The 27,083-nt window shown below is 42.7% G+C and overlaps 1 protein-coding gene across 1 annotated transcript; it reads right to left on the bottom strand.

Moving 5' to 3' along the window:
- Window positions 1-2,323: 2,323 nt before the first annotated feature.
- On the bottom strand, window positions 2,324-26,703 carry clip3 (CAP-GLY domain containing linker protein 3). Its single transcript, XM_080772461.1, has 15 exons — window positions 26,573-26,703; window positions 20,402-20,838; window positions 17,591-17,730; window positions 13,073-13,166; window positions 12,540-12,701; window positions 9,813-9,931; window positions 8,924-9,160; window positions 8,502-8,555; window positions 7,980-8,115; window positions 7,739-7,882; window positions 5,607-5,741; window positions 4,936-5,059; window positions 4,173-4,240; window positions 3,631-3,703; window positions 2,324-3,377 (listed from the first exon to the last, which is right to left on the bottom strand). Exons 2-15 carry the CDS (start codon window positions 20,805-20,807, stop codon window positions 3,323-3,325), a joined length of 1,947 nt encoding a protein of 648 aa, XP_080628587.1. The 5' UTR covers window positions 20,808-20,838; window positions 26,573-26,703; the 3' UTR covers window positions 2,324-3,322.
- Window positions 26,704-27,083: the final 380 nt, after the last annotated feature.

Below are 27,083 nucleotides of genomic sequence, written 5' to 3'. Positions count from 1 at the left end.
TACGTTTTAAAGGATAGAGTGCAGGAGCAACCAGTTGTGTCAGCCACAGTTTGGACCTACAGGACGATTCATACAAGTGTAAACACGTACTTTCCAATGGTACAGAATCCAATTTTCCCCCTTACTCCTTGGATTCCAAACTTTAACAGCTGTATTTACTACATCATCAGCCAATGCTTTTAACAAAAAACGGAATTACCTCAGTGTGACTGGTGTTGTACTCAAAACGTTCCAGCCAAACCAGTATAAGATTTACCAGCATTTCGCCAGTAGATGGTGTCACTTTGGCACCCTGGTGCAGCTGATATACTGTATAGTTCTATAATGATAGTGATGCATAGGATGCTGTCCTCTCTGTGCTAGTGCGTTTACAGTGTGCGGTAGAAGGAACACATGACATGGACCACTGCCAAACACAGAACATGTACACTGCAGGTGTACATATTGATGTTTTCAATGAATGCAAGCAATCAGAGAGACTTTTAAGATTAAGCACATGTAACGTTAGGTTAAGTAGTAATTATTTTTTTGTGTGGGGATGCTCACGTTAAAAAAACATACCAAATTCTTATTTGCGTAGAGAGGAGAGGAGAACATAAGAGAGGAGACAAGACGAGGAAGGGCAGGGTAGAGGGAAGGTAAAGGAAAATAGGTATTTTAAATAGCAGGTGTTCTATCTAAATCTATCCTGGAGATTTTATATTTTATAAAAAGTTGTTTTCTTACACAAATAAAGGAAAATAAAATATTTAGATGGAGAGGAGGGTACTGTTTGGTCTAGACACATAGAGCTGTATGACTTTGATTATCATTCACATATGCATTTTTATATAGTATATTCAACTTCCATTTGATTGTGTATAGGCCTATATCATATATATATATATATACCGTATATATATATACACACACACACACCGTATTATATATATATACTACATATAGTGTACTTTTAAAGCTGAGAATGACTGAAGATGTGGTTAGTGGTAGTACTTTAAGTGATCATATACTGAACTACAAAACAATATTTTCTAGGAATTGGACAGAAATTTACGTTGCACAGAAATATTTCCTTTCCAGGGCTGTTTGTCAGTTTGATTAGCATGATGTTAAATATTCCAAGGGTACTTGTGAAGATTTTATAATCATAATATATTTGTAAACATACCACATCATATGGTTTGAATTGGTCATATACTGTTTAATAATGACAGACATGATCCATTGAGTGTTTAGTCACGAATGTCATTTTCTGCACTACTGTTTGGGAACAGAATTTGATCAAGGGATATGGGTGGTGATTAGATCTGTGTATTCCCTATGCTTTCACATCTGATTTGCTACTGATGCTTCATTTTAGAATCAATCCACTGTCTTTAAATTCAAGCCACGGAGAGTATAAAATCAAATCAAACTGAGACTGACTCTACGGTAAAATACGATTATATTTGACAGTTGTTTCCAAAACAAAGGAAACATATCACTGGAGACCAAAAACGCAATGGAAAAATTAGGTCAATTTGAAGTTAAAAAAAAGCTATACAAAATGGTGACAGAAACCTGAAAAATACGTACGTTTGACCCTGTTTTTCTTTTTGACATCTGAGGTTACTGACTTTATGCTCCATGACAAAAGGGCTGTAATCACCTTTTGATGTCTGATGTGTTCAACGTATTGCATTAATTTCAAGACTGTGCCTTTCTGTCTTTGTCAGAGAACCAAATAACCAATGTTCACTTTTCCAGATAGGCAGCATGACTGTATTGCACACTAAAAAGAGCAGATATAAATCTGCTATTTTCAACGCAGGACACCATCCATATGTTAAATACTTTGCTGTCAGCCCTAAAACCAATCCCACCCATCTGGCATCTGGCATAAACAGAATGGAACAAACCATTTATTTCCCCTATTTTGACTATTCAACCCAAGGCTGGTAGCAGCAGAATAGAACTTGTAGCAGCGTGAGCATTAGCCTTATTGTAGACAACCTGACAGACTGAATTCAACTGGGTTTTATAAGGAAACAAGCTACGACAGTTTGGCAAAAGTGAGCGATTGGGAACTCCCTAAAACAAACGCGGGCCAAATTATAGGTTAAAATTCTCGGAAGAACTGCTTTCAATGGAGTACTGGATTCATAATTACAATTACATTCTCTGTATGTTTTACAGAGATCGCAGGACATTTGCTGTTGAGATACAAGGCACTAGATCAGGGATATTCAATTGGCGGCCCGCGGGCCACATGTGGCCCGCGGAGCGCCTCCTTGTGGCCCCTGGAAGAATTTTGAAAAAAAAAAAAAAAAAAAAAATGTTTTTTTTTTTTTTTTTTGAGAATAATAATAGGGCTAATAGAAGTTACAGGTATGGTGTGTGTGATATTAATTGTGAGATTACCATAATGACAGTAATCATTAAAGGACCACTTTTCAACCTATCTTCATATAATAGGTCCTCACTAATAATCATGATAAAATGACACGTTTTTTTCTACTCGGTCTGTGTCACATAGGAGGGCTGTGGGCAGTTCAGAAACCCACCCAACAGTTACATCAATGGAGAATCCAAGCTAATAGAAACTGCAGGCTTTCTAGTCCTGAAAAGTTGCGAAAATGGAAGCCATCATTCTCACAATAATAAACCCTGTTAGGGTCCATTTGGTTCCATTTGTACACTCTCAGAGTTACAGACCCATAAGGGTCCATTTGATTCCAAACCATTTCCCTGGGGACCCCCTGGAACTGCCTCAAGGACCCTGGGGGTCCCCGGACCCCGAACCCCACTTTGGAATCACTGCTCTATGTAATGTTTGTGTGTGTGTGTGTGTGTGTGTGTGTGTGTGTGTGTGTGTGTGTGTGTGTCCGTCCAGCTGATGGTCGTTAATGTCAAAGCAATGCTGTTTATGCACTGTCAAATAGGTCTAGGCCTACATCTATTCTAAGGTGGCATATACCTGTATAGACATATTACCCTGCTCATTACTGTGCGGAAATATACATAAATCTTCGTGTTTGAGCACAAAAAGCATTTTGAGAACCCACAAATTTCCGCGCTTCGCGCGCACACTGTGCGGCCCCCCACACACAATCATTCTACAGTTGTGGCCCCCGGCCTAATCTAATTGAATACCCCTGCACTAGATCTTGCTATAGAATGGAGCTATGAATGGACTGGAGTGACAGAGAAGGAGAAAAGGGAAGGAGGGATGTGGTCCACCATGGTAACATTTGACTTTGGACAACAGCGATAAGTCTGAGACTGAAAAAAACAAGCAAAATAATGACCGATGAGCAGAGAGACTGGTCTAGTGGACAAGGAGTTAGGACTGCATCTCAGCACGCAGCATCCATGGAAACCAACAACAGAACAGCAACCTGGAATAGAACAAGAAAGATCAGCCTGCTGTGTTGTGGGGTAGCTGTGGAAAGCCCTATAGCTTGCCATGCACAGCAACTAGTCTCTCTCTGTCTGTTTGTCTGTCTGTCTGTCTGTCTGTCTGTCTGTCTGTCTGTCTGTCTGTCTGTCTGTCTGCCTGCCTCTCTCTTCTCAAAACACATGTACATCATTGTGATTCAGGTTGGAGATACATGACTATGCTTCATGTGCATCTGATGTAATGTAGTGTACCTGGATATGGAGCTCTCAGATGTAATGTCTTTAGGAGAACGCATGGTATTGAAGTTACGCTTGGGCTGGGCCACTGCAGGAGGCGCACACACACACACACACACACACACACACACACACACACACACAGGACAGGTCAGGACACAGAACGGGAGGTGGACGCTTTTCAGACAGGGCAGTCCGACATTCATCCGCATGTCGGACTGGCGTCAGCTCCCGTGCTTGCGGTTATGGTTAGGTGAGGAGATGAGGTGGGTTGTCATTTGTCGGACCAATGACTTGTCTGAACTACGTACTGCACCCCACAGAACAGGTCAGGACACAGAAGAGTAGAGAAGATTTCATTGTTTCAAGTGCAAATGGAAAACATAAAATGGGTGGCACTTAAAAAGCTTCCAAATCTCACACACACACACACACACACACACACACACACACACACACACACACACACACACACACACACACACACACACACACACACACACACACACACACACACACACACACACACACAAACACACACAGTGGGCTGTACTTACTGGAGACCTGGTGCACTTTCTTCACCATGTTGTTGTCGTTCTGTGAACCATCTACAGGACCTCCAATTCTGAGAGAGCAATAACAAACCATGTCACTTTACACTAGCAATACTGTACCAACACATCATGATACTGTTCTGTACCAACACAGGTAACACTGGTCATACTGGTCATTGCATGTAGCCTACTCCTACGGGCTGGGGCAGCAAAACAAAGCAAAGTTACCATGTTTACCCAGGGTAACTGGACTAAGCTCAAGAACTTGTTTACAGCCAGGCCCTGCTCATAGAACATTTCATGGTAGGGGTTCAATGCCTTGCTCAAGGGCACCTGTCAGTAAGGAGTATTGGGCGGGAGGAGTAGGACGAAGGCCTTATGTCCTCCCGGTGGGGGCTCCTCACTGGCAGGTGAGTCAGTAAGATACAACAACAGTGACAACATATAAATGTGTCCCCCGAACACGACCAATCGTGTTCATATAGACACTCCGCCAAGCCGTATACACTGCAGTGGAACTGAACCCCTAGACTAGACAATTTTCACCTGTGCCCACAATAGGGACAGCAGGTTGAATGTGGTGAAGGCCTGAAATGTGAACGTAGCCTTTGAGATGCCCTGTTCTTAGGATTTAGTCTTTTGTAATTAGTGTTTTGAATGTCGTTTGATGTGTGTATTTTACTATTACCTGGCTGCAAACCAATTTTCCGCAAGGGACAATAAAACCAAACTTGAACCTTGAGATGTCTTGAAGGTATCTCCTCACCTTTGGACACGGGAGGGCGGGGCAAACACGCCATACTTAGGCAGACAGTTGAAGTAGCGAACGCCGAACACTGAGCCATCGTGTTTCCCTGTCGGCTGGTCCAGTTCAACACCAAACCACAAACCTGGACACGCACGCACACACACACACACACACACACACACACACACACACACACACACACACACACACATGTATTCTTCATGTCGAAAATAGCAGATCTACAACCATTTCTCGTGAGGACCAGTGAACATTTTCTCGATTTGTCGCACACACACACACGCACGCACGCACACACACACACACACACACACACACACACACACACACACACACACACACACACACACACACACACACACACACACACACATTCTTTTCATGTCGAAAATAGCAGATCTACAACCATTTCTCGTGAGGACCAGTGAACATTTTCTCGATTTGTCTATTTCTCACATTCTACTCGGAATTCGAGTATGCGTGCACGCACACACACACACACACACACACACACACACACACACACACACACACACACACACACACACACACACACACACACACACACACACACACACACGTAATCAGCAGTCATATGTCAAATCCAGTGTATCTCTAAAGATTCTAATCCCTGTGAAAAGCTGCCATAATCGTCCCACAGCACAACACACCTGGGGCAAAGTCTGTCTTGCCATAGAAGCGTACGATGCCGTTCTTCTGTCCTGCCACCAGAACCTGGTCTCCCACCTCCACCCCCACCCCATCCGGGTCCAGACTGGCCACCGATGTCTTCTTCTTCTTCTGGGCTGAGGGGTAGAACACATGGATTAAAGCAAAAATGTAATCTCATGACTGAAACAGTTTTCCCCCACAGTACTAGCGCCGTTAACACAATATGTAAAGTATAATGTTATAGTCATATTATTCCTGCCTGTAATTACATACTGCCAATCAGGTGAAGAAATCACCTCAGTCTGAGGCTTTAACGTTTGCTTTTATATAGGGTTTTATGGAAGATGCTTCAGCACATAATGCTAGTTTGACCACTTGAAATGCTCTAATCTTGAAATAAGCAAAGGTAGCATATTCTACAAGCTCTCAATGCGTCGCATTGAGAGCATACTACTTTGCTTAGAAGAAATGTTGGCATCTCCAGGATCCAAATGATTGAAATCAGTTGGCGACTGAGAACTTTAATCCATGAGAAGGAAGCAAACGCATCGTCAACATGCAGACACATGTCTTTGATGAATTGAATGCTTAGAGCTTAGAGGGCTATTTACTTAGAGGGACGTCCCTTTACAAATTGCAGACAGGTGGTATTTTATGCCGGTCATGGAGGAGGTTAGGAGTCACACTTTTTTAAGTTGTAAGGGCATTCTACATTTTGGTGTCATATCAGTAGAATGAATTTGACTCATGTTTGTGCCGAAGCTGTGTTGAGTTAAGATAAGTGGAGCTCCCTCTGCTGTTGTGCCTGTGTGTCTCTGTTTACGCAGTGGCTTTCAAACAAACGCATCCAGAAACCAATCACTCGGTCACCGGTCCCCACAACGATACTGTATACTTAGTATAATACGAAGGCCTATCACAGTCATTTCTATTGTTGTTATTGTTAATTATGTTAATAAAGTTGGATTCATACTTAGTTGTGTGCTGGTAGTTGCACACACCAAGAATAGTCACGATGTGGCTATTACTATTAATATATGTCATTATTTAATTTCTCCCCACACTACGCCTATTGTTTCAGAATGTTTCATATATATATATATATATATATACAACCTTATGCCATGTACCACACATAGATATAAAGTACAAGTAAGACGCGCAAACGCGGGAAGCGAACGCAGCTCGTACATATTTGGGTTTTGGACGTATAGCTGCTTTGGGGACTTATATGGTTATGGTTGAGTCATGGTGACGTAACAGCGGGACAGACAGACAGACAGACATGATCTGCTATGTCTCATAGTTAGTGCTCACTGCATTCGCAATAATGTGACAGGGAAGGATAACAATTCTAACCAGTAAGACGCGCAAACGTGGGAAGCGAACGCAGCTCGTACATATTTGGGTTTTGGACGTATAGCTGCTTTGGGGACTCCTTATATGGTTATGGTTGAGTCATGGTGACACAAATCACTCAGCTCCATATATGGGCACAAAAGCGGGACAGACAGACAGACACACACAGACAGACAGACAGACAGACAGACAGACATGATCTGCTAGGTCTCATAGTAAGTGCTCACTGCGTTCGCAATTAGTAAAGTTAGACAGTCAGAACATAGTCAGTCAGTGTGCCATATCAACATTATGTTTAATTTTGACACCACATCAAAATGTAATTGCGAACGCAGTGAGCACTTACTATGAGACATAGCAGATCATGTCTGTCTGTCTGTGTGTGTGTCTGTCCCACTTTTGTGCCCATATATGGAGCTGAGTGATTGCTTTGGGGACTCCTTATATGGTTATGGCTGAGTCATGGTGACATGAGTGTGATGGCGTGGTCCAAGATCTGCGTTCGCTTCCCGCGTTTGCACGTCTTACTCGTATTTCCAACTGATTTTGATTGTCCACAGGCTATACATAACATTTTCTTCTTGGATCAGGATGCACGGTCATTAGACTCAATAACCCACCGATCTCCCAGACTCCTTCCCCAGTCAGAGTTAGGAGTTTGAATGAATGTAGAATTATGTGCAGGCCAGGGTGACATTTGTATTTGAGATGTGAGGGGACTTAATTTCTTCACACTGCCAAGTGCCAACATCTCCTAACCCTAACTACCTACCTTTCTCTTTCTCCTTCTTCTCTTTCTTGGCCTTAGAGGAGATGCGTGACGCCAGGTCCATGCGGGGGGTGCGGGGGGTGGAGGTGACGGAGGAGGGGAGCAGGTCCATCACCTTGTTGATTTTAGAGACCGGGGCGAAGAGACCTGGGAGAGATACACGGAGCACGAGTGTTACTTTCGTTGACTAAAACCATGTTTCCCTTGTAGGACGTAGTGCATGGAGGGAACAAGGTGGTGTTACCTAGCTTGGGAGGACAGATGAAGTATCGGACACCCCCAACACTGCCGTCATTCTTTCCTTCTGGTTCGTCAAGCTCCACTCCCACCCACTGACCACTGGCAAACTCTGTGGTACCACAGAATCTCAGAGTGCCCGTCTGAGAGTGAGAGAGAGAGAGAGAGAGAGAGAGGGGTGAGGGATAGTGATAGATGTACAAAGGCAGGAAGGAGAACATGCCAAATATTGAGCAACAGGGAGGAAGAGAGATGAGGTGAGGTGACAGAGTAAGGGAGGAGAGAAACGAGAGGAGAAAATGAAAAGAAACAATAAAGAAAGAGAGAGATGGTATAAAATACAAATTAAATGATTTAGAGAGAGCAATGTCAAGTTAGCAAACAGTAGCACAGTATATACTGTAGGGTATTTTACGGGAGAGAAAAACTAAAACTAAAAACTAAACTAAATGAGAAAGCTTTAGATAGACAGTGGAGCTGAAGTTAATATTGACACTTCACAACAGCTGGGTATACAGTCCATACCAACCTGTGCAGGAGGGGTTGGGGAGGAGCTGTCTTCACTGCTCTCGTCTTTATGGAGCTACACAGTGAGAACAGACCGTTCAGTGCCAAATGATGCCAATGCCAATGCCAAATATGATACCCAATTAAAGCCCGACCCACAGCACATTGTCAGCTTGCAGATTGTCCAATTTTTGGCATGCAGTACATGAGTACAAATTAAGAATTTTTCTGAAAATGTTCACATTTAACAACATGCACAGAATAGGGAGTTAATTAAACACTAGAGTTAAGCCAATGCTTATTTGAAGGGCCTTTCATCAGCCAATACATTATCCGCACAATGTTTTGGTCGGGCTCTTCAACCAACAATCAAAACTTTGGGTCATACTACGTATCATATATTGATGTACATCTGAGTTTGAAACAAAACACGCTGAGCTATACCTTCATGTCGTCCAGCACCACGCGGTCCCCCAGCTTCAGTCCCAGCGAGCTCAGCATCAGGTTGCCAGGGATGTTGTCGTAGTTGGGCAGGGTGGCTCTGGGCAGGTTGCAGCTCAGTGGCACTGCGTCCAGCAGCACCTGTTTCAGCTCCTTGGCCACCATGGCCGCCTCCGCCTTATCCAGACTCATGTCCATGGGGTCGGGGACCACGTCGGCCGGACCATGGCCCTTTTCATTCTGGAGGAGGAGGAAGAAGAATGAAGGAACAGAGATTTAGGATTCAATTGAGCACCGAAGTCTGATGTAATTTACACATACGACTTGGGTCACAGGTTTCCACCGCCCCCATTTCTGTAGTTCTGAATGTTTAATATCGCATCATATAAGAACTGTGCTCCAAAAAGAAACAAACGAGCACGGCTATTTGACTCATATGGATATGAAGCATCAATTGATGGCATGTATCGACTGTATCGAATATCAGTCACTGACTATCGTAAATGATACAGAGCCACCTCCATGACAATATCGCCGGGACATATTTTTTTAATATGAGATGGTTTTAAGATAACCCAATGTTATCGCTCATACAGTATGTCATTCAAAAGCATAACCAAATCCTTTTGATGAGTAAACATATAATATACCATTGTTCTTTTCCTGTTTCTTATGGTATGAATCAACCATTTCAACACACTTGTGTGAAATAGCCCCTTTGAGGCAGGAGATCAGCTCACAGAACTAATGTTACCCACACAGCCAAGATGGCAGTGCCATAGAGCCATGGTTCTCAACCGGAGGAGGGCTCTCTCTGTTCATGTCTAGTCTGCGACCGAACAAAACGTGACATGTTATGTATACGCTGAAAGAACAATGCTTATATTCTCACTCTGACGGTGGGGTTGGCTCCGTGCTCCAGGAGACACTTGACGGAGCCCAGGCAGAGGTTGGAGGCAGCGATATGCAGGGCCGTCCCGTGGTGGAAGTCACTGCACGTCGAGTTCAGCACTGAGGAGACCACAGAGCATGCAGGGAGTCATTTAGTTACCATTCAAAGAAAACATAACTCACATCATCCATTTCTTGGTGCTGAGGATCCAAACTGCTGAAACAAAATCATGAAATACAAAGCAGGGTCTCGCAACTCACTTCAGTCCAGGTAAGCGAGCCCAGTGTCCATGACATCAAAGACAATGGGCTCACTGCTAAAATCTAAAATATCTAAAACCACATATTACACAAAGGAAAGTGTTCTAAATCTTCTAAACGTCAAGTGTCCCTTTAATGGAACATTATGAATAAAAAAACACCTTTCTGTTTACCTTTTAGGCTTCATAAACAAAAGGTGCACAGGGCAAATAATCTACAAGATCAAAATGTGTTGCATAGTGATGCGTTTTGAGCTCGTAAATCTGCTATTTCCACAATTATTATTATGCAAAACAATTTAGCTTTCTATGTAAAGCGCCTTGGAAGCGCTATATAAATGCACCATTTACACTGCTAGAATGAGTTAAATGCAGGGGACACATTTCATACTCTAGGCTAAATATACAGTAACAAATACTGCAAAGGAGTGAGGAACAAAATATGATTAATTATTAGTGTTGGAGAGACAGACAGACAGAGAGAGACAGAGAGAGAGAGAGAGAGAGAGAGAGAGAGAGAGAGAGAGAGAGATAGAGAGAGAGAGATGGGAGGAAGGCTGAATGTGAACCATGTCCTGGAGGACTACTATGCCGGCGGTGACAATGTGAATGTGCCGACCACAGCACCATTAGTGGGCATTGGGCGCACACGTTATTTTTTATGACACCCCATTAAAGCTGCTCTACCACCACCACAACTACCATGGGACTGTGGGTTTAAGTGGCTAAAGTCTCAGGGAGCCCATAACTAGGCTAGCACAATGCAATGGTTCATGTACTGTACACTCTAAAAGCCCGGTACTTTGTCGCACGGTGGCATGGAAAATAGCAGACCAACAATCCGCTATTTTCGATGCGTGGCACGCATCATGTGGCGAAGTATAAATTAGGCTTTATCCAGGACAACTGGCCCAAAACAGGCTGTGTTTCTGTGCCCTGCATAAAGTACAAAGCAAGTCTGATTTAAAATAAACAGTACATCAAATCATTCAATTGAAAGGTATTTTTCTGTCTCTTTCTTTCTCTTTATTCTGTCTTTTATTCATTTCATGGTTTCTATAATGCTTCTACAGTGGACATGAGAGTGCTCATCAGTGTGTTCTCCAGCATTAAAAACGGTCAAAACGTACTTTGCTCAAGAACTTTACTCAAGGGCACTTCAACACAATACGTTGCTGTTGCAGGTATTTAACCGGTGGCCTTTTCCGTTGTAGCCCCTAAACTTTGGAACGCACTCCCCTCCCACGTCAAATCGGCCCCCTCCATCGAGACTTTTAAATCTCGCCTAAAGACCCACCTCTATACCTTGGCTTTTAACCCCGCTTGAGTTCCTTCGGTCCTTGTATATGTTTGTCTCACTGTGATGCTTTTCTGTTGCTTTTCTGTATTGTGTCTCATTTGTTTTCACTGTTTGTACTTTGTTTCCTCGCTGTTGTTTTTCTGTGTGGTAGCTGTAGTGCATTTGTTTTTATTTTCTCCTGTACAGCACTTTGTAAAGTCTGAGTTTTGAAACGTGCTATATAAATAAAGTGGATTGGATTGGACCTTGTGTTGGACTTGGATTTATTCATATTTGTGCATAAATGTATACCTTTGCCATATCCTTTGCAATCAATAGACACACAGGTGAGGAGAGAAGACCACATGAGACGTCAATGGAGAAGGTTAAATAAAATGCCATTGGATCAATACTAGGATTCCCTGTGTGTGTGTGTGTGTGTGTGTGTGTGTGTGTGTGTGTGTGTGTGTGTGTGTGTGTGTGTGTGTGTGTGTGTGTGTGTGTGTGTGTGTGCGCATGCATGCATCCCAAACATCCTTACAGATGGTATGTGGACTCAGAGTATATGCATATAACCATGCATTCAACCACGCTAACTATTAGAAGCAGTGGCCACTTTTAATACCGTGCTCTGGGAGCAGATACTAGGGTTTAAGTGTCATATTCAGGATCACTTCGACACATATATTGGGGCCGGGGGGGAGAACCAGGGACTTTCTGACTCCCGGGCGGTCACTTTACCAATTCAGCTATGGACACTCAGGATACCATAGGCTGATTTAGCAGTTTTTCCAGTTCAGTTCAAAAAGATAGAAAAAAAAAAAAAAAACATTGCAGGCTAATAAGCAACGCAACTGAAGCAAAACATTTTCATAATGGGTGTGTTAGATTTCAGTGAGGCATAGGTGTACCAATGTACAAGCAGAGACAGCACTGACACCAAAATCTCTAACACCCCAATTGTAAACGTGATTGACGTAGCCACATCACAGTGTTTGCAGTCTCATGCTGCAAACGTTTAGTTTGACCTAAACCAAAATAAACGACAAAATCAGAAAAGGGTTTTGCCCCCCTTGAAGTGGTTAAGGCCAGGGAAATAACTGCATATAATGACGAGGGTTGTTTACAGTATATGTTAGTGTATCTGCGTGCACGACTGCATGTGTGTGTGTGTGTGCCTGCAGTGTACCTCTAGGTTTGGCTGCTTTGAGCAGAACTCTGATGAGCTCAGGGACGTCAAAGTACGCGGCATAGTGCAGAGCGTTCATGTTGGTCCAGCGACTCCTAAGACTGACGTCAGCTCCCAGCGAGATCAGCTGAGCAGAAAGACGCAGAGCTGCTGCTGGATCGCCTACGACGCGCGCACACACACACACACACACACACACACACACACACACACACACACACACACACAAACATGTGCAAAAACATGTATCACAAACAAAGTAAGCATAACCGAATATACAACAGTCAATATAGTGCCTGTCATCCATTGCATTCATCATTTGGTTCAAATCGACTGTTCTTTCTAATGTGCATAACTGTAAATGAAATGTCAGGTTTAAATCTGACAGAAAGTGCCATTTTTGCTTTGGCTGTCAAGTACAAACTCCAGCAGAGGCCTCACCACATGGGTTGCACTTGTCAAAGGTTGCACGTTGCTCTTATGGGGGTGCGGTGAAATGGTCTGTCCGTCTGTCTATATTTGATCTAACTTACCAACTCCATGAGCTCCAGCCTTACAAGAGTAGTGGAGCAGGGTCATGTCTGTCAATCCATCCCTGTCGTTGACATGGCAACCCCGCTTCAGGATCTGGGAGAGAGGAATGAGAGAACATTTTCACTTGGAGAGAAAGATGGATTGATGGAGAAACGGAGGGAAGAGAAGAGAAAGGAGATAAGTACAAGAGGGAAGATGTATTTAAAGATGGAGTGCCGTGATTATTTCCCACCCTAAAACATGATTCAAAAAAGTGTACAGTATTTGTTAAAATGTCGTTTTATGTGGACATGCCCACCAGTTCATAAGTATAATAAGTATATAAGTATGCCTGGCTTCAGTTCAGGTGGATCACCACCCAACACCACCCACCAGGCAAGGTGGGTGGTGTTGTATGATAAAGTGGGAGGGGTTAGGGGAGGGGATGATATTGTGATGTCACTATATTATTGTTATTTTCATAGGCACGTTTGACGGTCAAGGTTTCAACCTCCAAGAAGAAACCCTAAATACAAAGGGAAGACATCAATGCACGTAACAACTACACCAAGGGGTCTAATGAAGTACTGTCACCTCATAAACACATGAAAAAATCACAGCACTCCATCTTTAACTCTATAATTGCGGCTAGCTGTTAGCATAAACACCAGTCAATCACCAAAAATACTAATTAAACAATTATTGTATTAGCGATTTAGCGTACAAGCTTCCATTTGGGCAGGAATGTATAGGTAATTGCAAACAGCAAAGTCAAGCTTTCAACAAAGCTGCACCATAATAATGAGGTAGAAGTATTTATAATTATGCAGGTTATATGGACCTCAGTTATGACCCCATTAGTTGTTGTACAGTTTCGTCTGTATACTGAGGCTATGGGCTCCTGCTGAGTCATACTACAGCAGCACACACTCATCCTCTGGCGTCATTCTCTCCCTCACTTTCTTTCTCTCCCTCTATTTCTGTTCGTGTCCCTCTCATCCAGTGGCGATGGATGTTTTGCACACACACACACACACACGCACACACGCACACGCACACGCACACGCACACACACACACACACACACACACACACACACACACACACACACACACACACACACACACACACACACACACACACACACACACACACACACAGTGTTTTATGGATTTAAGGTCCGTTTTGTCCACTGCCGCGTTAAATTAACATTCAGGAACTGGCAGTGTATTAACCCATTGATGCCTGGTGCAACGTATATGTTGTTCTACCCTTGATGCCGGCGCACTCTCTGTGTCTCATCAGCTATTGCTATACATGTAGCAACATAACTATTTAAAAAAAAACATCAGAATTTGAAGGTTTTCAGAAACCTTAGGTCAGTCCCTAGAAGGCGTTCCCAGATTCGGCCTCAGGCATCAATGGGTTAAGAGGACAGGGAGCTTCACTGACACTTCCTGTCCATCACTGGAGATGAGCTCTGCAGCTCTCTCTCTCTCTCTCTCTCTGATAGCGTGCTCATTTACCACCCAAACAACAGAACCACTTGGTAAGTGATATTTTTGGGTTAAAATAAGTGTTAAATAGTTCTATATTTCACTATCATGACTGTCTATCCAGCTCTTTATTAAATAGAAGAAAATAAATTAGGTCAGGATACCAATGTTATCCAATCACGTGAGAGACATCACAGGATGAATACAGGACAAAGTGAAAAAATTAACTGAGTGGTGCAATCACCCCCCACACCTCTCTCTCTCTCTCTCTCTCTCTCTCTCTCTCATTAGCAGCACTATCCCTCTCTCTGTTTCTGGCACCCCCTACTGGTACTAATAAGTCATATACTCGTGCTCAGATACACACGCATACACACAGACATTGCTGGTTGTAGGATTGGTTGCACCACTCAAAAATTAAATACAATACAATTGGAACACAATAAAACTGAATCTGAACCCCAATTTATATTGTAAATTTTGTTAATTTAACTTTGAGTTACAGACCCATAAGGGTCCATTTGGTTCCTAACTATCTCTAATTTAGCTAGGTACCCCCTGGAACTCCCTCAAGTACCCCAAGGGGTCCCCGGACCCCACTTTGGGAACCCATGATTTAGCCGACTAAAACTAGATTGACACTAAAACATTTCAGTTGACTAAAATGTGACTAAAACTGCAGTAAATAAAAATGTGCTGTCAAAATCAACACATTCAATTAGAGTTAGAATATTGCACCATTGACAGTGGCCGTACCTCAAATAGGAGCTATTCAAATGAGTCAAGTCATCCAAACATGCTGATGTGCTTAATTCAAGTCAGAAGGACATGTGGTGAAAGTGGCAGATCTCACAGTGGCTTTTCATAGACTTAGCATACAATTAACTGGCTTTTCATAGACGTAGTGTACAGTTAACTGGCTTTTCTTTATTGCGAAACTGGGTCACAGTGAACTGCATATCCTCTGTGTCACTGCAACTGTAAAAGTGGACCCTAAGAGGTCCGGTTTTACTGCCTCAGAGTTAAACAAGCACTGGCATTGTGCCAGTAAAACACACACACACGCACACACGCACGCACGCACGCACGCACGCACGCACGCACGCACGCACACACACACACACACACACACATGCATACACGTGCGTGCATGCACTGGTGACCAGCCATTACAGAAGCCCAACAGCGCTGAACACTGAACAGAAATAGCACAAATAGAACGTAACTAGAGAGCCACCATAAACCTCTTTTTAAAAGAATACAGGCTACAGTTAATCTTACATGTTCACTCATAGCCCCACGTACGCACGAACGGACACACTCACACAACCTCTATCTACGCTTTTGAGCAGTAGCTCTATCCAGCTGTGCTATAGTTGTTATGGTCTGGCTCCCTGCCTGTCCATCTTTCCACTTTGGCCACTCCCCCCTCCCTTTGCTTCTACACACACCTGTCTCCAACTGCCTCCTCAGCCCAATTGTTCCCCTCTCACTACTCACCTGTGCCAACTTCCCCTATCATCCTCCACCCATAAGACTGGACTCATTCTGCTCATGCTTGGCTAGAGTATAACCATTTGTTTTCCGGACTGCTGCTTTTCAGTACATCTTTCCCGAGTGTTCCTCTGGTTTGATTCCTCTGTGTGTTTTTTGGACAGTAGATACATCTACTCTTTTGTTTACCTTTTGACCTGCCTATGGATTTATGGTTTTTGTCCTGCCTGCTTCAGTTTTGTCTTCATTAAAACTCTTGCAAAGTACTCTGCCTGTGTTGCCTGCATTTGGGGTTCTACTTTGACACGCACCGTAACAATAGTAGCATTAAGGGTGGAGAGACTCAATATCTATCTTTCTGTCTGTGTTGAGTTTCTATAGCACATGGTGTCATGTTTCAGGCCATCCTTTTGTTTCTTACTAAAATGAGGCAAATACTGCAGTTATCCCACTTTATTACACAGCTTGGTTGAATGCTTGATTCTGATTGGTCATTCGCTGAATTCATTGGGGTGTTATTTCTGGATAATGACCACTCTGCTCTATAACAGACTGATGGCTAATCAACGGCAGCTTTGATCAAAGCCTGCCTCAGAGCACTCGGCTCATATCAATCCGCACTTCCACATCAGCACCGTAAAAGAGGCCCCGCCCTGGTACAACCTTTAAAAGGAACTACTTTCTTGAGCGGAATATTTTTTATGCTAAATAGCCTAAATAAAACCCATGTTACTTATAATGTAAGTAGACATCTATTATAACAAGTCTAAAGTTGTCACGTGCGAAAAAGATGTGCGCACTAGGCAATGAAAAGATGTGCCCATGTGCGCACTAGCCAATGAAAAGATGTGCCCATAAAAGATGTGCCCATAAGATGTGTGCGCTGAACCCAGACTCACGCACTATCCATTCCATGCACATATTAGTCCTATATTTACTACAGTACGCCTGACAGACAGTGTCGTCGTTAAGCAGCTCGACCCTGCAGTGCAGCTCAACCCTAGCTGACAGGAGTGACCTGTGAGTAAACTGACAACGCTTGGCTTTCTGACATCCCTTTCTCACAATCTACAACAATAGTTTGTTTGTTACTAATATTAGGTTGTGGCGAAGTAGAAACGTGGAGAGCAGATAGTGTGTTTTGGACAAACAGGCTTAGCATTGGTGTTGCAAAGCGGCCGCAAAATTCTAGTATAATAAATAGACAGTTGACACAATAGGGCTATATTATAGCCCTATGGTGTCAACTGTCTATTTATTATTGTATGCAAGTAGCAGTAATGGGATAATGTCTGGCTACCCTTCAGGGTGATTACCACCTCCACGAATCACGCTGTCTGTGAATTATCTCCCAACAATGGCCAGCTAGCCAGACATTATCCCTTACTTAGTTCATAAATAAGGACTGAGCCTCAAGCCTGATTTATACTCGTACAGTGTCCTGTGCCAGAAATGTTTTTTTTGGCTGACCCTACAGTATGATTTTTAATGCACTTCTGCTTTATTGTAAAGTGTGTGCATGTTTGTGTACGTGCGCGCATGCCTAACCTCATTGCCAATGATGTCTATCTTGTGCTGGACCTGAGGAACCCACTGTCTGATGATGGCAAACAGCTCTGGGATGGTGGTCTTTGGATCCATCAGGATCTCCAAGCAGGCTGGGTCATTAGGATCAAAGAACGTAAAGGCTGGAGGGAAAAGTTGAGAGAGAGAGAGAGAGAGAGAGAGAGAGAGAGAGAGAGAGAGAGATGACTTTTACATTATAGATTGTATTATCATCTCAAACCACCGACTGATTGGCAGTAATTTGAGTGCATCAGCGTAACGGAACATAGAAGGACAGACAAGAACATCCAACACAACACAAGAACATGACGAAGGTTTGGGTGTCTGTGGACTTCTATTTATGGTCGGTCTGGTGAGAAATAAAGCCACGGTCCTTGGCGGTCTGAAGAACAAAATAGAAAAAGGAGAAGAGAGGAGGCGGTTAGTGAGCGGAGAAAATCAGACGAGAGAAGACAGGACAGAAGACGGATGAGCAGAGGACAGGAGAAACATAAGAGAGGACAGGGAAGGACAGGACGGAAGGACAAGGGAATTAGCCCATAAGACTTGAGACCACATTCTACAAAATCTGTTTTCAGATGATGAAAACATTTTGTTCCAGGAACCCCCCAGACCCCCCCCAAATCCAACAGTACTGACTCATTCATTTCACTAAGTAACAGTAATCAGTTCTGTTGTAATGACTTGGGTGTTAAGGTTTCTCTTGACTGTGGATGGAGGCCGGATCTTACTGGAAATGCACAGTGAAGATCTCCATTACATTGAAGAAGAAGAAAAAAAGTGTCTTTGTATGATTTAGAATAATATATTGTCACATCTTTGACGAACTACCTCAATATTGATATTGTGATGATTCTGGTGATGACTATAGATGAATCGGTAGAAAGGCAACTATAGCTGTGGTGTCAAGCGCCGCCGCTTGAATACAGCCACGCGAAATGCACAGCAGCTATGATTGCCTACAGTACTTATCCAATGAGGTTTTTGATATATAATCATCAGTAATGCTTACTGTATATAAAAATTGGTTAAAGGCAAATAATAATACAGCTAGAACATTCAGGCAAATTCAGAATTAGGCGTTAATATGTCATAAACTAAAACTATACACTACGCCTTTTCTCTCTGTGCCTTGTTTCAAATATTTTCTGAAAACGCACTATAATAAAGCTGCTACTTCTGTCTCCCTCTCAACTTTCCTACTGTGTCTTATTGTTCTCGCGCACACACACACACACACACACACACACACACACACACACACACACACACAGGCACACACGCACGCATGGACACAAAGTGTATAAAGGAACTGGCCAATTCTGCTGTTTGTCGACTGAATACCAATGAGCCGGTCTGAATAGCAGCAACCCTGCCTAACACAATCAATAGCCGGCTATGAAATGTTGTATCGACCACACTGACTGTCACATGGAATCAAAAGCCATTCACAACAGAGGATGGAAGAATGTATTGACAATGACATCCCATTGAGCTAAGTGATCTGTAGGCGTGTGTGCTTAAAATGAGTTTTTCATCTTGTCTGGACCTGGTCCCAGACATCAGTGGTACTGTACTAGAGCTCTTCCGAATACCTGAGAGGACCCGAGACCGACGTGTGTACTTTCAGGTTTTTTTGCTATTGTTAATCAAATATTCAATCAATCAATGTGTGATTATGTGTGTGTGTGTGTGTGTGTGTGTGTGTGTGTGACTGTGTGTCTCTCTCTCTCTGTGTCCGCTGGGCTCTCTGCTGCGCTGCAGAGGGAAAACGCAATGAACTGAAGTGCGGTTTAACTTGCGTGATAGTTTAGGCTGACCTAGGATCAGGTTAGTGTAGCAGCGAAATGAATGGCTGTGTTAATAATGAATTGCACTTTTATAGTGCTTTTCCAAGTGCTCAAATTGCTTTACAATGGTTCATTCATTCATACATTGGGAGGTGAAGCGGCGAACAGTCGACTCCAGCGTCCTCACTTCCCACATTCACACACCAATGGTGGCAAGCTAACACCAACCAACTCATTGGAGGCAATGTAGGGTTCAATGTCTTGCCCAAGGACACTTCGACATGTGGACAGGAGAAGCCGGGATTCAAACCACCTACCCAGGGATCATTGGACGACCTGCTCTACCTCCTGAGCCACAGGCGCCCTTGTGTGATGATTATGCTGGTTTAGGATCAGCAGCACAAGAGCTACGCAATGTGCATGCGTACCATGAAAGACAAGCCAGGACAGGGGCTGATTTAAAAACACTGGCGTACAGTCATGGATCCCAACAACAGTCTTGAGTCTTACTAAGTATAGAGGGTAGTGTTAGTGATTTTCTTTGGTTAAAATAAGTTAAAAAGCTCTATATTGTGATAGTACTCTTGCTATATAGTATTGTATATTGTACAGTCTCCATGTCTCTCCAGCTTTTTATTAAACAGAAATGACATTTTCAGAAACTGAAACTGTGATAGCAATTTTATCCAATTGGAACTATAACACTATAAAATTAAGCTCATGAATGGCTACTCTCTCCTGATTGGCTTAAATGTTGTCACTTACCTGAACATGTATTTTCTATTTATTAAAGAGCTGGAGAGACAGCGAGACTGTTTTTGAACAAACACTTTTGTCTATATTCCTATCAGAATATAGTGATTTAACCTTGAAACCTTGAAATGAAGTGATATTGATACATTTCAAATATTATCAAAGTATTCTGCGGCAACCCTGGACTCGCGTCACGGCACCCACTTTGAGAACCACTGGTATGGCATTGACTTAAGGTGGCACCACCTACAATAGTCTTGGGGCAGAGGGGCCTGTGCGGACAGGTGCACCATGGGTCTCCGGCGTGGCTCATGGACTGGGCTCTGGTACTCTGACACCGACACCGGCTCTGGCTCCGCCTCTCCCTCCTCCGGCTTCGGCAATCCGGGCACCGCCTCGTCCACGGCCTCTACATCCTCCTCTCCTCTCTCCTCCTGCTCCTCCCCACCGCCTCCTTCCTCTGCTCTCCCCTCCTCCTCCTCCTCCCTCTCGACGTCCTCCAGCTCGTACTCCTCCTCGTCCTCCTCTTCCTCCTCCTCTTCCTCCTCCGTCAGCACCTCCTCCTCCTTCTCCACCCTGCCCTCCTCCTGCTCCTCCCGGTCGTGCCTCTCCTTCTGCTGGGCCTCTGTCTCCTCCAGCTTCTCCCCTTTAGTCATGATGTTGTTGTTGTTGTTGCTGCTGCTGGGCCTGAGGAGGAGAGAGGGAGACACAAATACAACATTCAGACGGTTTTCTGCCATTTTGTTACCATCTTCATTTCTGTAAACACGCACACAAGCAGTGCCAGTGTTGTTTATGGCAGCACATTTTGATTTTAGTCTCTTCAATAGTTTTAATTTAGTTTCAGTCACATTTTAGTCAGCTGGAATGTTTTAGTGTTAGTCTAGTTTTAGTCGACTAAAATGTATTTTGCTGGGCCTTGATGCCGTAATGACTTTTACGCTACAATTCTTACACTTGCTGAAAATAGCCGATCTACAAGCTCACATGTTGCAGCACGACGCATTGTGAGCTTATAGATCTGCTAGATTCAGCATGAAACCAAGTGTCTTGTCCACTAGTGCCTTCCGAACATTTTAGTCAAACAACATTAAACAACATATTTTATTTGTTTTATTTAGTTTTCGTCAGTGAAAAAAGGTAGTCGACGACAATTTTCGTCTTAGTTTTAGTTGACGGAATCAACACTGGCAAGCACACATCAAATTATCTCTGGCAGACCAATAAATCATTGTCATCTTCATTATTTATCCACAACGACGTGTTGAAATTCAACATTATATTTTCCAAGTGAGATACAAGTAGTAGGCTGATAATGAACCCAATTAGATATAAAAGTATGGAAGGTCAAAGGCGATCTTCTTCCCTGTTCACACAGCCACCTACTCTAAATTGATGATGCTTATTGTGCTGTGGTTACCATAGTCAACACCTCGGCTAAGAAAACCATAAACAATACTGTCTGCCAAAGGTTTAGTGCATTCTATTAATCTCAAGAAGTAAATTGAGTCATGCTAAAAGCTGTGTAGTTTATTTGCAAACCGTAATGGGGATTAGCAATATTACATCTACAGTAGAATACGAAGCAAAAAAATCTGAGAAGTTCCAGACCCACAGGAACGTGCCCAGGATGCCGGCCCGGTTCCGGTGAGCCGCCCTGCGTCCGAAACGGCTGAGAAATGACCCCAGGGGGTCCCTCTACTATACTGTACTGTCATCGTACTGTACTGTCACACCCAAAATCATCACATATACAATTATACAGTTAATATGTGTATGTGTGTTAGGCTGCGCAACAGTGACAATTTGTGGTGAAAACCAACCAAGCACTATTTTCGTGCTCGGACACAGGGACACACATAAGAGTTTTTCTTCTTTAAAGGTTAAAGTTCTTTAAATAAATACTTTCTGAAACGTCTATGGGAAGAAATTATGGGAAATTCTCTTCCGTGCCATGGGGAGGACTGCGACACTCTATTATGGCTGAGTCATGAACGTGATGCCCGTCGGCAGGTCCTCCCATTAACCAATTTCAATATAGGATAGTCATTTTAGATGTTGCTTATATTATAGTCAAATTAATAATTAATTAATTCATATACATTTAATAAAATCTAAATATGACGTTTTTTCCGAAAAACTGGTAGGATTTAATAGAAGGTTTAAAAGGGTTAATTGTCCTCCTCCCTCCCTCCCCAGGTATGGGCTATGTTTGGCTCCTACGCCAGCGTGTGGCTGTGTCCGTTTGCATGAAGGAGCTGAGGAATAGAGAGACAAATATAGAGACGGTACAGGAGAGCAAGTGAAAGTCATAAAGGTTCACAGAGAAACACGGACAAAGAAAGAGTCACTGAGGAGAGAAAGACAGATACATAGTCAGGAAGACATCGAGAGACAGTCAGCCAGTCCAGATGATATGAAGACTGGCAGCAGGCTAACTGCCTAAGTGCTATAGTCTGTACTCATAATGACAAGGCTAAAAATGCTACAACTCAGCCGGTCTATCAGGAGCTGTTGACACCTCTAATTGGATTGAATCTGTATTCTACATTAGCAAAGTGGACAAGAGGCCGAGACCCACCCTTCATGCCTCTCTAATATCCATCCCTATCCCTCGCTCTATCCTCTATCCACCTGTCTCGATTTTATGCCCTTCACCATAGCCTCCTCCATATCTCCCTCCATCCATCAACCAACCATCTCACCACCCTTCACTTCCTTCCATAATCCATAGTTACTGTAACTCTGTAATATAGATAGACAATGTAACAGTTGAAAAGTCAGATCAAGCTTAATTTAATTCGAATGAATCAACATTGAGTAATATTATTATTGCATTCCCCATGGCATAATGCCTCTAACTTACCTCTATACCTCTATGCCTCTAATCTGGATACAAAAGGAAAATTAAACATTTTGTTTTCTTCAGATCACTGATCTGGATGTACTGGGAAATTATGTTATAGCCTCAGTTATATACTTAGTTGCATGCCAGTGTTGTGAATGGTAAATGGTGCATTTTTATCCACACTTTTCCTGGGCTGTGTGTGCTCCAGTTCCTGTCGATTTGATCCAATGAAAGCCAATAAAACTGGTCAGATGACCAATGATATCCAATGAAACCAACAGCAACTGGAGCACACACAGCCCAGGAAAAGTGTGGATATAGCGCCTTTATCCAAGGCATAGATTGTACATAGATTGTGCATTACATTCACCCACTCACACACACATTCATACACAGATGGCGGCGGAAACCATCCATCCACTCTACCCCTGAGTCACCGCCGCTCCGTTGTGCTCAGTAAATAGCAAATACAAGATTGCAACGCATCACAAATGCAATACTGTTTGCACATATACAGTATATACATGCACACATGTACAAGGCACACAGCCACAAGTGTGACAATAAATACACAGGTCTACATGGGCGTTACTGCTGTACGTCATTATGTGACGACATGGGGAAAGAAAGAAAGAAAGAAAGAAAGAAAGAAAGAAAGAAAGAAAGAAAACAAGTTCTCCATTTTATGGCGTATATTTAATCTTTAATCTTCAATCTGGCTTTTGACTGAAAATCCTATCCTATGCATCATGCATTATTTTTCAATAACCATAATAATAATCATCACTGATGATGGGTTGGGAAATCAACCTCTCTACAAGCTCACTATTTTTTTTTTTATTAATAAAGAAAATGTTTGCCTATGACATGCATAAAATAAGGATGAGTTGAAAGTTCATATGGACAAAATACACAGTGCTGGTTAAATTATGAATTACGTTGACCGAAGATCAGGCTTTGGACAGGGCCTAATTGATCACACCTGATCACCCCTAAATCTCCATATTATGGATTATGGAGCTGGCCTGTTCTGACATCACAATGTGTTCTGACATCTGCCTACTGCATAGTCTGATTAGTCTCCATATTTGGGCATGCCTGACAAAACTCCATATATGGGCATAAAAGGGACAGAGACATAATAACTGGAAGGGGCATTCATTTCCAACTTGCATCGTTCCAAATATGTAGGTCAGTGCCCAATGGGCACCGCTGTAGCTACAGTAAGTGTACTAATGAGAGACGCCAAATATTTGTTTCCAAATGGTTCTGATGACGTGAAATAATCTGTCACATGGCTTGCTAGGGCTTCTGGGAAACTGAGGCGCAATGCATTTTTTCAACACCATTACAAACAATCACACCATTTTAAAGTGGATAACGGCTGGGTCCTTCTTCAAAGTTTAGTGAAAAACAAACCTAAACTAACTTAACAATCAGAATGATCGACGAGTCAACCTCAAGGAAATATCTTACTCTAAAGTATTGTTTGCATTTCTGCTCCCTCATCACTCTTCTACACTTAGACAACACTGTCTAATATTATCTAGTGTTTCTCAAACCTTTTCATGCCAAGGACCCCCACAAAATGTTATTATTCTAGTACGCACTAAACTCTAGCTGTTGGGAGGGAGTGTGGGGAGAATAATGCGAATCATACCCATATTTTCCTTACATGTCCCAAAATACAAATCTTTTGGTCCCAAGTTTCACAAAAAACAGAACAAATATTTGGGAGAGCTGTGAACTTAGAAAATCACAATATACTGTTGGAAACACCCACAAGTTTACAAAGTGAAGAATCTCTTTTGGATTCTGAGAATGACAGCTCTCAAACAAGGTTGGATAAAGCGGAAGACATGCATGCAAAGGAGAAGGTGACCTATACAATCAATGGAAATTGATATGAAGATGGGCTCTCTATTGTTTAAATAAATAAGGAATATTCAATTTGGATGTTTAAACCCCCAAGTATTCAGTAACGAAAAGAAAAAAGAAATTGGAAGAGCTATTACAAAAATCACAAAACAAAGCCTTACCCCCCTAGGTGAAGGGTTTTATTTTGTTTATATTTAGTTTTTTGTATAATATGCACACACCCAATGGGTCAAAATCTGTTAACAGTGACATAACATGTGAAAACAGAAAACGTTTTTCACTGGTTTAATGCATATCGAACTATCCATTTGGTCTAATAAAGCAGCGCACAGTATCACTGGGTGTACATTTTTGGGGGTCTTCAACAGGGGGTCTGGGACCCCTAGGAGGTCCTCAGAGTTACAGGGGGGCTGCCAAATCTTATTTGATAGGAAAGCCATTTAAACCCTATAGCACCCCATTCTGACCTCATTCTGACCTCATTAAAAAATAGCGCGGCACAAATCTTTGAATAGATATTCTTTCAGTACAAATGTTTTTAACTCAAATCTTTGCTTCAGATGGGGCCGGCGGCCAATTAGGCCTATATCATTTTTGGGGTCTTTGACATGAAATAGAACCACTGATATAGGAACATGGGTTTTTCAGAAAAATCATTTAGAAAAATAAAAGAATCGTCCTCAGGTCTAAATGGGTTAAATGCCTTGAACATACACATTATCATGAATCCAACATACACTGATTATGCTGTCAAACAAGTCTTTGAGGATATGAAATCTATGAAACAGCAACACAATTTTATACATGTAGTCCCTGCTTCATCTCTTTCTCAGCTAGGGCAGACGTTTTGGCACAATTCTTCCCCCATGCTATGGTTCTCAACATTTCAGTCGGTGACCTCCCCAAAATAACCATGTTTGACCTGGGGCATTAAATTAGACTTGGTAAGATAACCATTTTGAAAATAGCAGATCTACAAGCTCACAATAATATCTATGCTCACACACCCGACCCACACAGGTTGAGAACCACTGAGCTATAGGGGGTCCTTGTTGGGATAAAACGTTGGAGAGAGATTGGAGACCCCTGGTCTACATTCAATAATGTATACAGTAGCTACTGAGCCTATAGGCAGGTGGGAGGCCTCCTCCTCAGCCCATGACTAGGGCAGCAGCAGACAGCCTCCATCTTACAAAAACAATCCAGTTCAAATGCAAAGAAATGCGAAATCAATAGCACGTCATGTTATCACGTTTATTAATTTAAAATCCGCATCGTTCATTATTTTATATTTGTGTGTGGCTCAAACTGTGATCGGTTCGTGACTTGTGCCAAGTGCGTACTTATAAACGGGAAAAAAACGCCCCGTTGACAAACAATGAGGAAAAAGACGCTCTTTGGTAGAAATGACAAAATTAAGACCGCATGCATGATCACAGCCAACGATGACTGCATTAATTCTCACGCACGTTATAATATTATAATTATTATGTAGGCCTAATCCAGGAGGGAAAAAAACCATAGGCTACGATGTGATTATAGCCTATATCTCCCTTTCTTTTACACAACAGCGCCTCTGCAATCTCAGCATCTCCATCTTAACGAGACGCAGCGACAACAACAACACAATTCCCAAACAATGACATTTATACCGACATGATGGTGTTTAAGAAAGAAAGGGATGTTTTTTTTTACCTGAAAACAAGCCTCTGGTTGGTTGTTGTTAACGTCTCTCCTCTTGGTAAATGAAGCGTGGTCCAGACACGAGAGAATAACGACGGTGGATGCTGCTGCTGGAGAGTGGATGCTGCTGCTCTCTCTCTCTCTCTCTCTCTCTCTCTGGAGAGGTTGGTGGATGGTTACAGTGACATCTAGCGGTCAGTGGTGGAAAAAGTAGGCTACTATAAATACTGTGTTACAAGTAAAAGTCCGGAAATGTAGGCATATGTAGACTACTTGTGTAAAAGGCTAAAAGCAGTTAATAGTTGATGTGAGTTTGTAGATCGGCATCATCGGCTAATAATTATACGTTGTTGTAAACCTTATTCCTCCTGGGAAACCAATCCATGCTGCTTGTTTGTTTCGTTTATATGTTCGCGTTGGCATCGCGTTGCGCAGACACGTCACGGTGATGTTCACGAATTGTGACCTTGTTGTGACAAAAGGTGACGTCGCGGAGTTTATCTCTTTAAAAGGCAACTTCACA

The sequence above is a fragment of the Protomyctophum bolini genome (assembly GCF_963924005.1).
Source record: "Protomyctophum bolini genome assembly, chromosome: 9".
NCBI classification, from domain to species: domain Eukaryota; kingdom Metazoa; phylum Chordata; class Actinopteri; order Myctophiformes; family Myctophidae; genus Protomyctophum; species Protomyctophum bolini.
The sequence above is the reverse complement of the archived record's forward strand: the minus strand, read 5'-3'. Positions and strand labels throughout refer to the sequence as shown.

What these genes read in the sequence shown, in the direction of transcription:
- clip3 (XM_080772461.1), bottom strand. Translation starts at nt 20,807, where the DNA reads ATGACTAAAGGGGAGAAGCTGGAGGAGACAGAGGCCCAGCAGAAGGAG. An exon ending in GAGCCAACCCCACCGTCAGA is followed by an intron (nt 9,161 to 9,812) that starts GTGAGAATATAA and finishes CTCCTCCTCCAG; the next exon opens with AATGAAAAGGGCCATGGTCC. An exon ending in CAAGACAGACTTTGCCCCAG is followed by an intron (nt 5,060 to 5,606) that starts GTGTGTTGTGCT and finishes GTGCGTGTCCAG; the next exon opens with GTTTGTGGTTTGGTGTTGAA.